Here is a 13877-nt window from a genome sequence, read left to right on the forward strand (position 1 = left end):
GCTTTTATGCCACTACCCCAAACCAACTTTTTTTTCTACACTCATTATAGCTTTATTTGGAAAGTGACATTTGTAATGTGAACAGCAGCATTTCCTGATGGCATAGTACAGAGACGGGACACTTAGCGCAGGCTCTCGTGTAATTGCTCATGTGCTGCCTGACAAGCAGTGGCCACTGCACACACCTCGGTCCTTAGTGTTCAATAGAAACAACAAGCCATCACTTGCATTCCCAGGCTGACCAAGTCCATTGACAGGACGCTTGGCATTCAGTGGTCTGCTGGTCACCTTGCCAGAATTCTGGGCAAGGGAAGGTGCCCATTCAGCTAGGCCTCTTGGGAATCGACTGCTTTTTATATTCACTGCCTTCTGTGTGCTATTCTGCAATGGCGCTTAGCTGTTTGGACGTCTGATCTGGTGAGCATTTCAAAGAACTTGAATTTTTGGAATACGAAGACACGCCCATGGGTAACAGGAAGCTCACTGTCTTGATCTTGTCCCTACAGAAAGCAGAAGAAGGGGAAGAAAAATAAGACTTTTTTACTGAGACTTAATATGTAACATTGCTGTTTTCGTCCAACACCAAATACTGTCTTAAGGTTTATTTAATGTATCACAATTCTTTTTTTTTTTTTTTTTTAGTTATTCAACAATAATAATATATTGGAATTGGCCTTTTAATAAAACCCAGTGAATAGTGCATTTGAAACTATTGAGGGAGGGTCTGTACATCAGAGGATTGGTAATTAGCTGGATGTTTAAAATGGAATATCACACTCTCTTAAGCAAACCGTCTTGCAAATCTCTTCTGTTGAAATGAAGCAGAAATTTTGCAGCAATTATTTTATAATCCAGATCCAACTGCTTGTTTCCATCTTGAGTTCACTGAATACCCATCATGCCTCCACAACAAACGGAAACAAGAGGAAAGAGCAACCGCCTAGTGTGATCCGAGGGATCTTATCTTCTCATTTTCCTTACTTCTTTTATCTCTAAAAGGTTATATTGAATTTCAACGTAAACCAGGAGAAACTGCTCTTAAGAATAAGTGTAAAGGGCTGTGTTAAAAATGAGTGCCTTTTCTCGGGCGTTGTCCCCTTTATGGGTAGATAAGGTTATAATTTCGCAGAATGGCATTTGTGGCCTGGATCTCAGGAAACACATCTGCACCTTCCCCAGGGGAGGAAGCCTGGCCAGGCGTTCATATGTTGGAATCAATAACATAATGATGACCGTCGCCAAATGGAGCATTCACTGGGCTGTTTCACTGATTCCTCACTAAGACTATGAGGTAACTGCTGTTATGAGTCCCTTGTCACAGAAGACTAACAGAAGAGTAACTAGTGTGGCAAACAACAGTAATAACTCTTTCCAAGGCTGCGTTGTTTGTAAGTGATGGAGTTGGGAATTGAGCCATCTGATTCCAGAGACTGTCTTCTTAACCACTTTGATTTGGAAAAGGAGAGAACATACTTATTGTAATGCAGCTAGCTTTTTCTCTAATCCGAAAATGAAATAAATAGCATTTTAACTTTCAACTGTTAGTCTGGACCCCTTTCTTGTTAACATTTGTGATTATTCCCCCACCCCAGAAAGAAAAGATTGTATTTCTTTGTTATAATTAAAGGAAAATGAAAATCCTATCTCTAGTTTCTGCAAAGCTTGGGTTCTTAAAAATATTGATATTGGCATTATTCTAAAAAAATGCTTTCATGGTAGAATAATGGAAAAGTTCACAAGCAAATTGGGCATGATGTCTGATATGATTCACAATCTATTTCCAACAAATTGGTTCTCCATAAATCTTTGTAAAATTCTTTGAAAGTTATTAGGAAGTAAATGAATTTCCCAAATAGAGGAATAATGTAATGACATGTCACTTTACTAGTTAATTCCTGAGAATGTAAAGGACAAAATAAAAAAAGGACTACGATAAAAATATATTTAATTCCCACTGAACAATTCTGTATCTAGAGGATTTTATACCACTTCTGATGTTGATTTTAAGTCAATACTGACATTGCTGTTTTAATGTAATCCTACAATTGTCTCAATCTTTCAAATTAAACTAACTTATAAATTACAAATGGATTGTGTTCTACCTATTTGTGAGTTGGCAGTCTGGAAGTTGGAATACATTTTACTTCAGAAAAACAGTACTTTATGAACATTGGCTATTTTCCCAAACTATCATAGAAAATAATATGAATTGAAATGGGAAAATTAATAGTACTATAATTCTCAGTTAGCATTTATAGTTCTTGTTAAGTGCAAAAATAAGACATTTTTATGTATACTCTACGATTTCAAAATGTGTAGACACAAGAGATCTATGAAAATCTGAATAGGAGGCATTTGGTTGTGGGATTGTGGAGGATTTTCCTTTTTCGTATTTTTTACTTTGTATATTGCATTTACATTTTGTAATTTGTAAGCTGTGTGCGCGCGTGCACGCGCGTGTGTGTGTGTGTGTGTGTGTGTGTATTTTCTTTCTTTTTTTTAGTGAAAAAATAAAAAGCACCTCTGCCTTTCCTCTTCCTTCTTTGAAGAAACATGGCCATGAAACCCAATGGTTGGGCCTATACTTCTTGTTTCCATATCCCACATCTGATCTGTCAACAAATCTTATTGGCCCCACCTTCTACACCTATTCAGAAAACACACATCCACTGTTACTACTGTGGCAGGGAAGTGCTCACCCTTGGCCTAGATGACTTCAGAGCCTTAGATCTGGTCCCTTGTTTTTGGTATTGTTCCTGTATCATCTTTTCGTAACAGGGCTCCTAACGTGATCATTTTTTTTTTTTAAATGAACAGAGCAGGTGATGCACCCCCAACTCCCTGGAATAATTCCAGAACTGTTGGAGGCGGGGAAACCTGCCCCCGGCTCTTTGCCGTCCCTTCTTTCTGCTCCCAGTTGCCTGCTCCCTTGCTGGCAGCTCGGCCTCCTTGCCTGTCCTGGAACACATCAGCCATGCTCCCGCCTGGTCTTTTGCGTGTGCTGTTTGCAAGGCCTGCAGAGTTCTTCCCTGGGGTACCATCGCTCACTCCTTCTGTGCTCAAGTGGTGGCCTTAAATATTCCAGCAATGCTTGCTTCTCTGATCCTTGCCCTCTTTTTTGCTTCCCCCCCATAGCATCTGACATAATGCACCCTTTCTCAATTTTCAAGTTCACTGATTATCATGTTACAAAGAAACCAGGTCCAGAAGGGCTGGGATTCTTGGCAGTTGTTCCCTGATGTTCGTTAGGGCCTCAAATCCTGCCCAGCAGGAAGAACACACTCAGGACATAATTATTGAATGGATGAATATATGTAATTCAAGCAGAAAAACAGGATGGAAGGATGGAAACCAAGCTCATGGTGACATTTAGCCCTGGGAAGTTTGGGGGAAGAAAGAGATAAGGCCTTCCTTTCAGTCACATTTCATTTCTTCTATTTATAAAAATATCTGAAGCAAAGGTGACAAACTCTTGTAGAAAAATACATCGATGTTTGTAACGTTTCTGAATAATTCTGTGCATTGAAAGATTTCAAATGACAATTAATTGTTCACTCGCCTTCCAATAGTTGTGGATGCAGCATATATTCCTTAGTATTCCACGAGAGGACCCTGATGACAGATTCTGCTCACCTCTCCACCCTCATTCACTTCACCACTTTTGGTTTTTGTCTTCACATCTTTTTTGTTTTACCTATAATGACCTTTCCATTTTTCTTTGCCTGACAAAATCTAGCCATCCTTTTTGATTCAGGCTACTCTCTGCTCCTGCGATGGAACTTTCTACAAAGGACACACAATTTTCATTCTGTCTTTTGAAATCCAAATAAAACTGGCTCAACCTCTGAATCCCACATCCTGTGGGAAGTCGGTGCTTTTTGCAATACTTACGAGAATTCCTGCAGGGTTTTTACTTATGGTTATCCCTTGGTTTGATATTCTGTCACCACTGAAGGAGATGATTCACTTATTCTCTCAACATCCATATTTTTCTACTTTCTCTTCCCTCTGATAAGCTAACCATGAAGTCGTTCTTGTCTTCTTTTCTTGATTTACTTTCTTTCCTTCACACGAGACAAACATGTGGAGACTTTGCTGGCGTCAGTGCCTCACTGGGGGCTGAAAGGTGGGAAGGCAGAGTGTGGGGGATAGGAGGTCACAGTTCAGCGTGGAAGGGCAGGTAAATTATGCGTGATATGACAATCTTGTTCTGGAAGACACCTTGACTCTCCCTACTGCAGGGGCTGCTGGCCAGGATTCCTCTTGAAGACCCCAAACCTGTCTCTCAAACTTCTGTCAAATTCCTCTCATTCTAGGACATGCCTAAGTCTCTAAATAGCAATTTGTGAATTTTGGAGACAGTTTGGCTTTTCCTTTCACTCTTGGGCCTTTTGGGTTTGGCCTGAAGAGTCCTTCAAAGCCCCCCAAAGCCCATCAAGCCCATGAAGTCATCCGCCTCCACAGGAAGAGTTCTCTCTGAGAGCAACTGTCTGCTCAGCTCCTAAAGTGCTCGAATCTTCTCCCTAGAAACATTTTGTGGATTGAGTAGTTTATTGTGTGTCTACAGCATTAAATGAGAGCTTTGAACATAATGGCTTACTTTTGTTGAGTCTCGTGTTATTGGTACCTGGCTCAGAGCATCATTGCTAATGCCTGATGAACTGCTGAAAGTTTAAGTTTTATGCTTACTTGAGGTATCAGAGTGTGTGATTTGACCTCAACAATTTTTGTTCCTTTGGATTTCCCAAATTAGATGGAAATTATTTTGGTCCAATCTCAGCATGTGCCTGTAAACAAAAGGAAGCACAGTGAACATTACCTGCACCCAAAAACATGCTCAGGAGAAGCTCTTTGGCTGGAACTATTGTTGCTAAAAGAATCTGCTGCCAACATTTTGTCTTCATTGTCCTGCTTTTTAACTGAAGAACTTGTCAGTGATTTAACTGGTCCCTGAGCTTCCACGATTCCACCATTTGGATGTCTTTTCCTAGCTTTCCAGGGATCATTTGCAGCAAATGAATGAACTGACGAAGAAATGGAGTAGCGCCTAACAATCATGACATTGCCTGCGGGGGACACACAAAATTCAAGTTCAGCATGATTCTACCCTTAATGACATCCACATGTGGAAAATTATGTCAATCATCCTTTATTGACTCTAACTAAACAAAACTATTATTTTTGTTTCATTTCTTGCACAAAAGACATCTATTAACTGATTTAGTTTACAAGTATCAATCGAGGGCCAACCATGTAGCAGTCACTTCTTCAAAACAAGGGTGTGATAATGAACATAAAAATCTTGCTTTCATAGGACTTAAAGTCTTTTGCGGAAGACAGATAATAAACAAACAACACATGACACAATTCGTACAGATTCTGGAAAGATGAGACTGATGGGGACCAGGAAAGAGACCAATGAAGGGTCTGGAAGCTGTTTAAGTTTTTGCTCAGGAAAGACCTTTCTGAGAATGTAGCATCAGTTCACAACAGCTTGTTATATATTATGAATAACTAGAAAAGAGGAGCTCAAAGGTACTCGTCACAAAGCAGTATTAAGGAGAGAGAAGTGTTAATTACCCTGATCTTAGTCATGTGCATGAGTGAAATATCACATTGTACTCCCTCGATATGAACAAATATAATGCGTTGGTCAAAAATAGAAAAAAATGTTTAAGATGGAAATGCTAATACCTTGAGCTTTACATATTGTATACATGCATCAAATTATCACACTATACCCCATGAATATATACAATTAAAATAGTACAATTTAATTTAAAAACTAAATGAAGAACAGGGACCTAGTCATAAATAGATAATAAAACCAAGCCTTAAAATCGGAATAACGTGGGACTTCTCGAGATGCCAGTTCTTGATGGCCTCCTCACTCCCACTACAGAACATCCACCATCCCCAACCTGAATGGCCACCTGAATGGCCACAATAATTCAGTGGTTGCTCTAACTGGCCTGTGATTGCATGCCTTGGTCCCGTGGGACAGTTTTTATGAGGAAGTCTGTTGAAGGAGAGATGAGAGCAAAGAAGAAATGTGGAAAGAAGCAAAGACGCACAGGCAGCATCTTTGGTGAGGTGGAGAGAGCCCTGGCCTTAGTTCCTGAGGGTTTCTGGTGCAAATTCTGTCTATAAGTGTCTTCCAATAAAATCCTTCTTTTTAATTTAATTTAATTTTTTTGATTAATTGTACACAAATGGGGTACAACTTTCATTTCTCTGGTTGTACATGAAGTAGAGTCACACCGTTTGTGTAATCATACATGTAGATAGGGTTATTATGTTTGTCTCATTCTGTTATCTTTCCTTCCCCCACCCCCTCCCCATCCCTCATTTCCCTCTACACAATCCATCCTTCCTCCGTTCTTCTCTTACCCACCCCCTCCATTATATATCATGTAAAATCCTTCTTTGAAGTGAAAATCTTCTGTTTCTTGAAACTAAAGAATTTGATTTAAAGAGTTTCTTTTTAGGGGCTCTTTGTCAAACCCCAGCTCTCACACTGTCCTAACTGCTACTTGGAGCTTGTCTCTTGACTTCCTGTTTTTTGGTGTTTGGCACTGGGGATTGAACCCAGGGGCACCTTACCACTGAGTCACATTCTTTTTTTTTATTTTGAGATGGGTTATTCCTAAGTTGCTTAGCAAGGTTGCAGAGACTGGTCTTGAACTTGTGATCCTTCTCCCTCAGCCTCCTGAGTTGCTGTAATTACAGGCCTGCACCATAGTGCCCTGCTTCTCTCTCGGCTTCTCCTTGGACATTCAGTTACTATTGGGGAGGCCAACAACGCTGACCTCACGGTTTGTTTTTCATCTTCTGGACCCTTTGCTCTTTCTCGCTACAGCTTTTCTAATAACCCTCACAGGAGTGTAAATACATCGCACATTGTGTTATGTATTAGAGCCTCAGAAGCACAATTATTTCTTAAATTTGCTGCCTGCCTCTGCAGAAAGCAGACAGAAAATTATTATGGTGCGTGCAAGAAGTGGAGATGGCTTTGGCTCTGTATAGTTTGGAAGAGCAGAAGACCCAGTTTTAGAAAAGATTCTGGGGAGAATTAAGTTTAAATCTATCTGAAGTGATTAACTGCAAATACTGCTCATAAATTAGCTTTAAACACTTTCTTTGGCCATGATACATAACTTTTATAATTATGTGAAATAGATTTGCCACTACTGGCAAATGAGCATTCCTGTTTAAATGGGTTATACGACAGCTCTTCACACTGAATCATAGGCAACCTAACGGAGGAAATCATGCTATGATAGCAAAGCTGCATTTCTTTTTATGTGGGTCCCACTCTTAATGTGGAACTGATTAGCAATAAGCTCTTTGTACGTCTCCCTGGGTCACAAAATAGTCTGTGTCCTTTAGTTTCTCATCAACACAAGGGAAGAGATATTCAACACAGCATCACAGGGTCCTTAGCACAATTTCAAAGATCATTTCCAAGTGGTTTATTTGCTAGTAAAGGATATGAGCAAATTGAAAAAAAGACACCTGGCAAGGCTGGGAATTCCCTGTAAGGAGTTGTTTCTTTTATCTTCTCTGCAGTGAATTATCCCTTCCCTAATAATCCCAAGGCCAAGGTAGCACAGGGTAGCAGGAGTGAGGAACGGTTCCTGAAAGCACTGGCTAGATTTTATCCTTGCCAAATATTTAGGCACATACTGATGTTTCCGTGAGCATTTATTCAACAAGGATTCATTCTGAGAAGGCACTTTCCATTCTTCTAACGTGTGTGTGCATGCATGCGCGTGTGTGTATGTGTGTACACATATCAATTTTACAGATAATGGATTTCGTTGTTGCATATTTGTACATGCTTGTAGATTAATCTGATCAACTTCATTCCCCAATACCCTCCCTTCCTCTGCCCCCGCTCCCCTTCCTCCACCCTAATGTTTCCCTTCTACTTTCATGACATCCCTCTTCTCTTTTCTCCCTCTAGCTTCCACATATGAGAGATAACTTATATGTGTCTTTTGGTGTCTCATTTATTTCACTTAACATGATGCTCTTCAGTTACATCCATTTTCCTGCAAAGGACATAATTTCGTTCTTCTTTAGGGCAAAGTAAAACTCCATTGTGTATATTATGCCACAGTTTCTTTCACCATTCACCTGTTTACAGACATCTAGGCTGATTCCATAACTCGGCTATTGAGAACTGAACTGCACTAAACATGGATGTGCATGTATACCCAAAGTGTGACGACTTTAATTCTTTTGGATAAATGCACAGGAGTAGTACAGCTGTATCACATATTAGTTTAATTTTTAGTTTTGGGGGTACCTCCATACTGATTTCCATAGCGGCCATACTAATTTACATTCCCACCAATGGAGTATAAGCATTCCTTTTCCTCTGCATCCTCACCAGCCTTGGTTGTTTTTTTTTTTTGTATTTTTTTGTATTCTTAAAAAAATATATATATATATATGTATATATATTTATTTATATTTAGTTGTAGGTGGACATAATACCTTTATTTTATTTTTATGTGGCACTAAGGATTGAACCCAGGACCTCACACATGCTAGGTGAGCGCTCTACCCCTGAGTCACAACCCCAGCCGGTTTCTGTGTTCTTAATGATTGCCACTCTGACTGAAATGAGATGGAATCTCAGTGTAGTTTTGATTTGCATTTTCCTGATGGATAAACATATAGCTATATCTATACCATCTATATTAATATGTAAAATCACCCAGCAGGTATAGCAGGGTCCTGTGTCCTTAGGTGACTACAGAGGAAACAGGATTCTCCACTCACAAAGACTTATTGTTTCTTACTACATGTATCACAGAGCAAACAGACAAACTTTCAGTTCCAACTGACTTGCTTTCACATTTTTGGTTATGTTCTCTCTCTCTCTTTCTCTCTCTCTCTTTCCCTCTCTTCTTTTGGTATAGGGGACTAGAACCAGCAATATTCTACCACTGAGCCATATCCCCAGCCCTTTCTTTTGAGTAACCATCTTGCTAAGTTGTTGAGTCTGAGTCTGGTCTTGAACTTTCTTTTTTTTTTTTTTTTTTGGGGTGCTGGGGATCGAACCCAGGGCCTTGTGCTTACAAGGCAAGCACTCTACCAACTGAGCTATCTCCCCAGTCCCTGGTCTTGAACTTTCGATCCTCCTGCCTCAGCCTCCCTAGTAGCTAGGATCACAGGCCTGCACCACCATGCCTGCTCTCAGGCATGCCCTTTTATAAAGTGAGACTCATACTTCTGAATTTACATCATTCTTTCTCAAAAAATAGGTTTATATCATTTCATTATCAAAAAGGGTGAGATAAGTCACTTAATCACTCTGGATTTTATATTCTCAAAAAATAAGGGTGTTTCTACCAGATGATCTTTGAAATTCCTGCCTGGTAGATTTCTTTGATTCAGTTGCAAGTATGAATTTCAATTGATGTTGGCAAAATATTATTAAAACTCCTAATAAAAACTTATACTCAGGTCAAGCAACATTTTTCTGATGTATCCACTGATAGGACAACTGTGAATGACTCATACCCAGTCTTATTTGTGCTATTTCATTTAATCCTCTTGACAGTCCCGAGACCGGTTCTACCACTGTTCCTGTTGTACAGGCAAACAGAGTGATCATAAATGCACATTGCATTTGTGGAATTGAGAAAGCTCTCAGCTGGAAGAGGCCTTGAAGGTTAGATGTCTAGTTCAATCCATTCATTTTTACGTGACGATGTTAAGATCAGCAATTTGATGTGACCTGCCCAGCATTGCACAACTAGCCCAAAACTGGGGCCATCACCCAGTTGTCTTCAGGCCCAGGCCACATTCATCCTCCTTAGGTCACTTACTCCTGTAGCACTACAGCAACATATAATAAACAAGTGAATATTTAAAGTGACTCAGCTGGGCTCCCAAGCAAAATCTGAATTGCATTTCTACCTGTGTTTTGTTGATATATCTAGCAAGAGTTCCCTAAATTTTATCTCATGGTTTTCAATCGGTCCTTTCCAAACTCAACTCTAATATTCTCATGGGAAGTTACTGCTCATGTGCTGAAGGAATGTGATACCCATCGTGTGTTTAGTTCTTTGTAATATCCTAACCTCCGCTAAGCCTGACGATCAGGCCCTGAGAGTTGGAAGCGTTCTACTCCGCACTCTTAACCCATGTAGTGTTTGTTTTAAGATAGGACAAAGATACGCAAAGACCCAACTTTCTTATTAGGATAAGCAAGCTAGAAAACAGATCTGAAGAAGTGTTGTTTGCTTTTGGAGCAAGGCGGTGGCTTTCAGTGGCATGTGTGGGATGTGACCCCAGCTAACATTTGACAGTATCTGGAGGCGTTTTTGATAGAGTCACTAAACATCCTGCAGTACCCAGGATAATAGGTATTCCCACTTCCATAGTGAAGTATTATTCAGTCCAAAATGCAAATAATGCAGAGGTTGGGAAACCCTGGAGTAGGGATATATTACCAATGGCCATATCTTTTTGTTTTTCATCAGAAGGTTCGATCTCCTTATGCCATTTTGTTACATAATTACTAGACAGAGCTACTCAAGTCTAGAGCTATACTTGACAAAAGGGGAAAGACCCTGATTAGAGTCTGTTCTCAGCTTTGAAATGTAGGGTCCCATGTGCCCTACTAGAGAGACATCTCTAATATAGAGAAGCACGTTGTCAAACTGGCAAGCACATTGTCAAATTGCTCAGGAACTCTAAATGGAATTGCCTGAAGCCTTGACAGATGATATTAAGAACTTTGAGTGGTTAATTATGTATATCAATTTTATTTGAATATGTTGTTGAATATGTCACTGACAATTTAATGCAGAACATATTCCCTGCTCTGTTGATTTCTGACCTTATGTATAATCTTCAGAGTCAAAAGTTTTAACTCTTACATACTGTTGTTGGGAATGTAAATTAGCATGGTCACTATGGGAAAAAGTATAAAGGTTCCTCAAATAATTAAAAATAGAACTACCATATGATTCAGCTGTCCAATTCCTAGGTATTTATCTGAAGGAAATGAAGTCAGCATACGAAAGAGATACTGGTATACCCATATTTATTTTGGCATTACTATTCAAAATAAGTAAGATGTAGAATCAACCTATCAACAGCTGAGTGGATAAACACACACACACATGCATGCACATGCATATACACACACAGTGGAGTGTTACACAGCCATAAAGAAGAATAAAATCCTGTCATTTGCAGGAAATTGATGAGAATATGATTTTAAGGAAATAAGGCAGGCACAGAAAGACTAGTATTTAATGTTTTATATGTGGAAACTAAAAGAAGAAAATAAAGAAAGAAAGACAATATGGAAATAGATGAGAGTCTATTAGAGAAGGAGAAGGGGCTATCAGGGAGAAGGATGAGTGAGAGGAGAAGGCAAGCAATGAAAGAAGGGAGGGTGGGCATGATCAAAGCATGATATATGCATTATGGAAATGTCACAGTGAAAGCCATCAATTTGCACAACTAATATGCATTAATAATTATAATTTTAAAGTCTTTCCTATAAAAGGTGAAGTTTGATTTCTAGACTGTATCTAACATTGACCTTGCATCTGGAAGTCTTCACTCCGTGCAGTAAGTTGGGTCATATGCAGCATGCATCACATAGGATAGTAAAGCTCTTTGTAAGACGCGGATAAGAAACACTATCTGCCATATGGTGTGTGTTGGCCAGGTGCCGTATGGAGCATGAAGTCCGTACAATTGAAGGTGATCCTCACAAACACGAGCTGGGTGCCATAATGCTTTTGGATCAGGAAAATGAAGATTAAAGAGGTTTTATAACTAGCTCACAGTCAAGTGGCTGAGTCACAAATCATTGGCCACATGCTTGTCTGACTTTGATATTCATGTGTTTACCTATTTTGCAATACTGTCCCAGATGAAGACAACATGCCACTTGACAGATACATTCCGTGTTCTTTATGCAGCATTTAAGTGGCTGAAGTCCAAGAGATAAAAGCACATTGTTCTTAATGTGATTCATTTCCACAAACCTGGTGTTCCCTCCCAACATATCCAGAAATTGTTTTAGTGCTGCTAAAATACGTTGCTTGAAGATGCTAATGAAATTTTTGTCTAGGGATTCAGGGCTCATCTACCAGTATGAAAGGATGAAACCCGTCACTGTTAATACTGCACCACGCACCACATGTGATAGCACCACAGACAGAGGAGCAGTGGACACTGAGTACCTTGGTGTTCTGGCCTGGCTGGTGTTGCATCAGCACGAAGCTCTGCTGGAGATGGGCCACAGGCTTCTTCTTCCCTTTCATCTCCTGATTCTCCCCCAGAGCCTGAGGCTCTACCCGAAGCCAGTTTCATGCGGAGTGCCTGGTTCTCCTTCTCCAGTTTGCTGATCTCTGCCCGCATTTCCTGGAGGACCCTGAGGAGCTGGGTGTTAGCTTCCATTGCCTCGGTCTGCGGCGCTCTGGTTTGCACCTCTGGGGGAGACAGACCAACTCTTACTCAGTGGGACTGTTCGGTCCTCCAGTAAACTTCCTGAACAATGGATGCCTTTCTTCCATGGGCATCTTTCAGCACCCGGGGAGTTAGACTGCCCAGCGGGGTGAAGGATCTCCATGATTTATTCATCCTGGGTTTTGTTTTTCAGAATGGTGCTTTTCTTTCTTTCTTTCATTTCATATCAATCCACAGTAGACGATTGCTTTGTGTCTGAGCAGAAGAGAATACTCCAAAAATTTTCCAGTGAGGACAGAGTTTCTTGTTCCCATCTTGAAATAATAGCCACAATAGCCATTCAATCTTTCCTCTGTCACCACCTCTGGGATCAAATGCTTTGAAGGCTCACTGACTGCCACGTGTAGAACAAAACTGACCTAAGAATTATGCCTTATCTTTTCTGTAAAATACGCCACAATTCTGCAGTTTTTATGGGAAATTATTAACTTTGACACCTTTTGATTATGGAAGGGTGACATTAATCACAAAGGAGTCATGTGAACTGCAGGGCTATTATTTAAATAGGATATTGGTAATTATACATAAATCCCTCAGGACAGACTGAGGAAGGATCATATGCAGGATGTCTCTGCAGGTTTGTAGCTTATGAACATCTTGTTGGTAGTTGGTTTTAGGATGTTTGCCTGGGCACAAGCTGCCCAGGGATATTTTGGGAATGTAAGAAGATAAGGGCAGAACATTAATCTTGAATGAAAAAAACCAAGCAACAGTTACAGCTTTCACTACCTATTTCCTGAAGAGGTTTCTTTGTTGGGAATGAAAAGTACAAATCTTAAATAATATACACTCTGATAGCAGTCTCTGGAAATTCAATTAATGTTTAAACATAACTGATCTTTTGCAATAGGGTAAAACTGTTAGAAAACTTTCCATGGAGATCATTTTTCCCACCCATTTGTTGACTCCTATTTCTTATGTATGTTGATGTTTTCGCCCATCCTAATAAATATTTATTGACAGATCCAAGGCTACAGATGGAAGGAGTGATTGGAGAAGGTATTATTGTTCTCTTATTAGTAGAAATTTATATGTTCAAATTTTAGAATATGCTTACAAAAAGGTCAGTCTGTAAAAATAACCAGGCTATTTCAAGATGCTATTTCTGTTTGAATGATTTCCAATAAACATTGGCTGCTGGGCATTCTGAGGGTATAGAAGTGAGTGTGGAAGTATGGAATAAGGAGCAAGATGGAATTGGAATGGTCACCCAGAATAACCACCTATTGGACATTCTAATCTGTTCTACAATGTCTTTGTAATGGATCACTGATCCTATATTTTGATTGTAAGAGAGTCCTCTTCCTACCAAAGTTTGCTATTTACTTTTTAACTAAAATTGTTTACATTAACCAAAAACTGGTCTCCAA

General features: G+C 39.7%; 1 protein-coding gene across 1 annotated transcript; it reads right to left on the reverse strand.

Annotated features, from left to right (window-relative positions):
- Positions 1–283: 283 nt before the first annotated feature.
- On the reverse strand, positions 284–12438 carry Ccdc195 (coiled-coil domain containing 195). The gene is made up of 3 exons (XM_047543253.1): positions 12222–12438; positions 4820–5066; positions 284–500 (listed from the first exon to the last, which is right to left on the reverse strand). Exons 1-3 carry the CDS (start codon positions 12436–12438, stop codon positions 377–379), a joined length of 588 nt encoding a protein of 195 aa, XP_047399209.1. The 3' UTR covers positions 284–376.
- Positions 12439–13877: the final 1439 nt, after the last annotated feature.

Source organism: Sciurus carolinensis, chromosome 3 (genome assembly GCF_902686445.1).
Source record: "Sciurus carolinensis chromosome 3, mSciCar1.2, whole genome shotgun sequence".
Classification (NCBI taxonomy): domain Eukaryota; kingdom Metazoa; phylum Chordata; class Mammalia; order Rodentia; family Sciuridae; genus Sciurus; species Sciurus carolinensis.

Excerpts from the sequence above, each read along its gene's own strand:
- Ccdc195 (XM_047543253.1), bottom strand. The coding sequence starts at position 12,438 with ATGGAAGCTAACACCCAGCTCCTCAGGGTCCTCCAGGAAATGCGGGCA. Across the intron at positions 5,067-12,221 it reads AGCCAGGCCAGAACACCAAG|GCAATGTCATGATTGTTAGG; the intron begins GTACTCAGTGTC and ends TGTCCCCCGCAG. Across the intron at positions 501-4,819 it reads GAGCATGTTTTTGGGTGCAG|GGACAAGATCAAGACAGTGA; the intron begins GTAATGTTCACT and ends TGCTTTCTGTAG.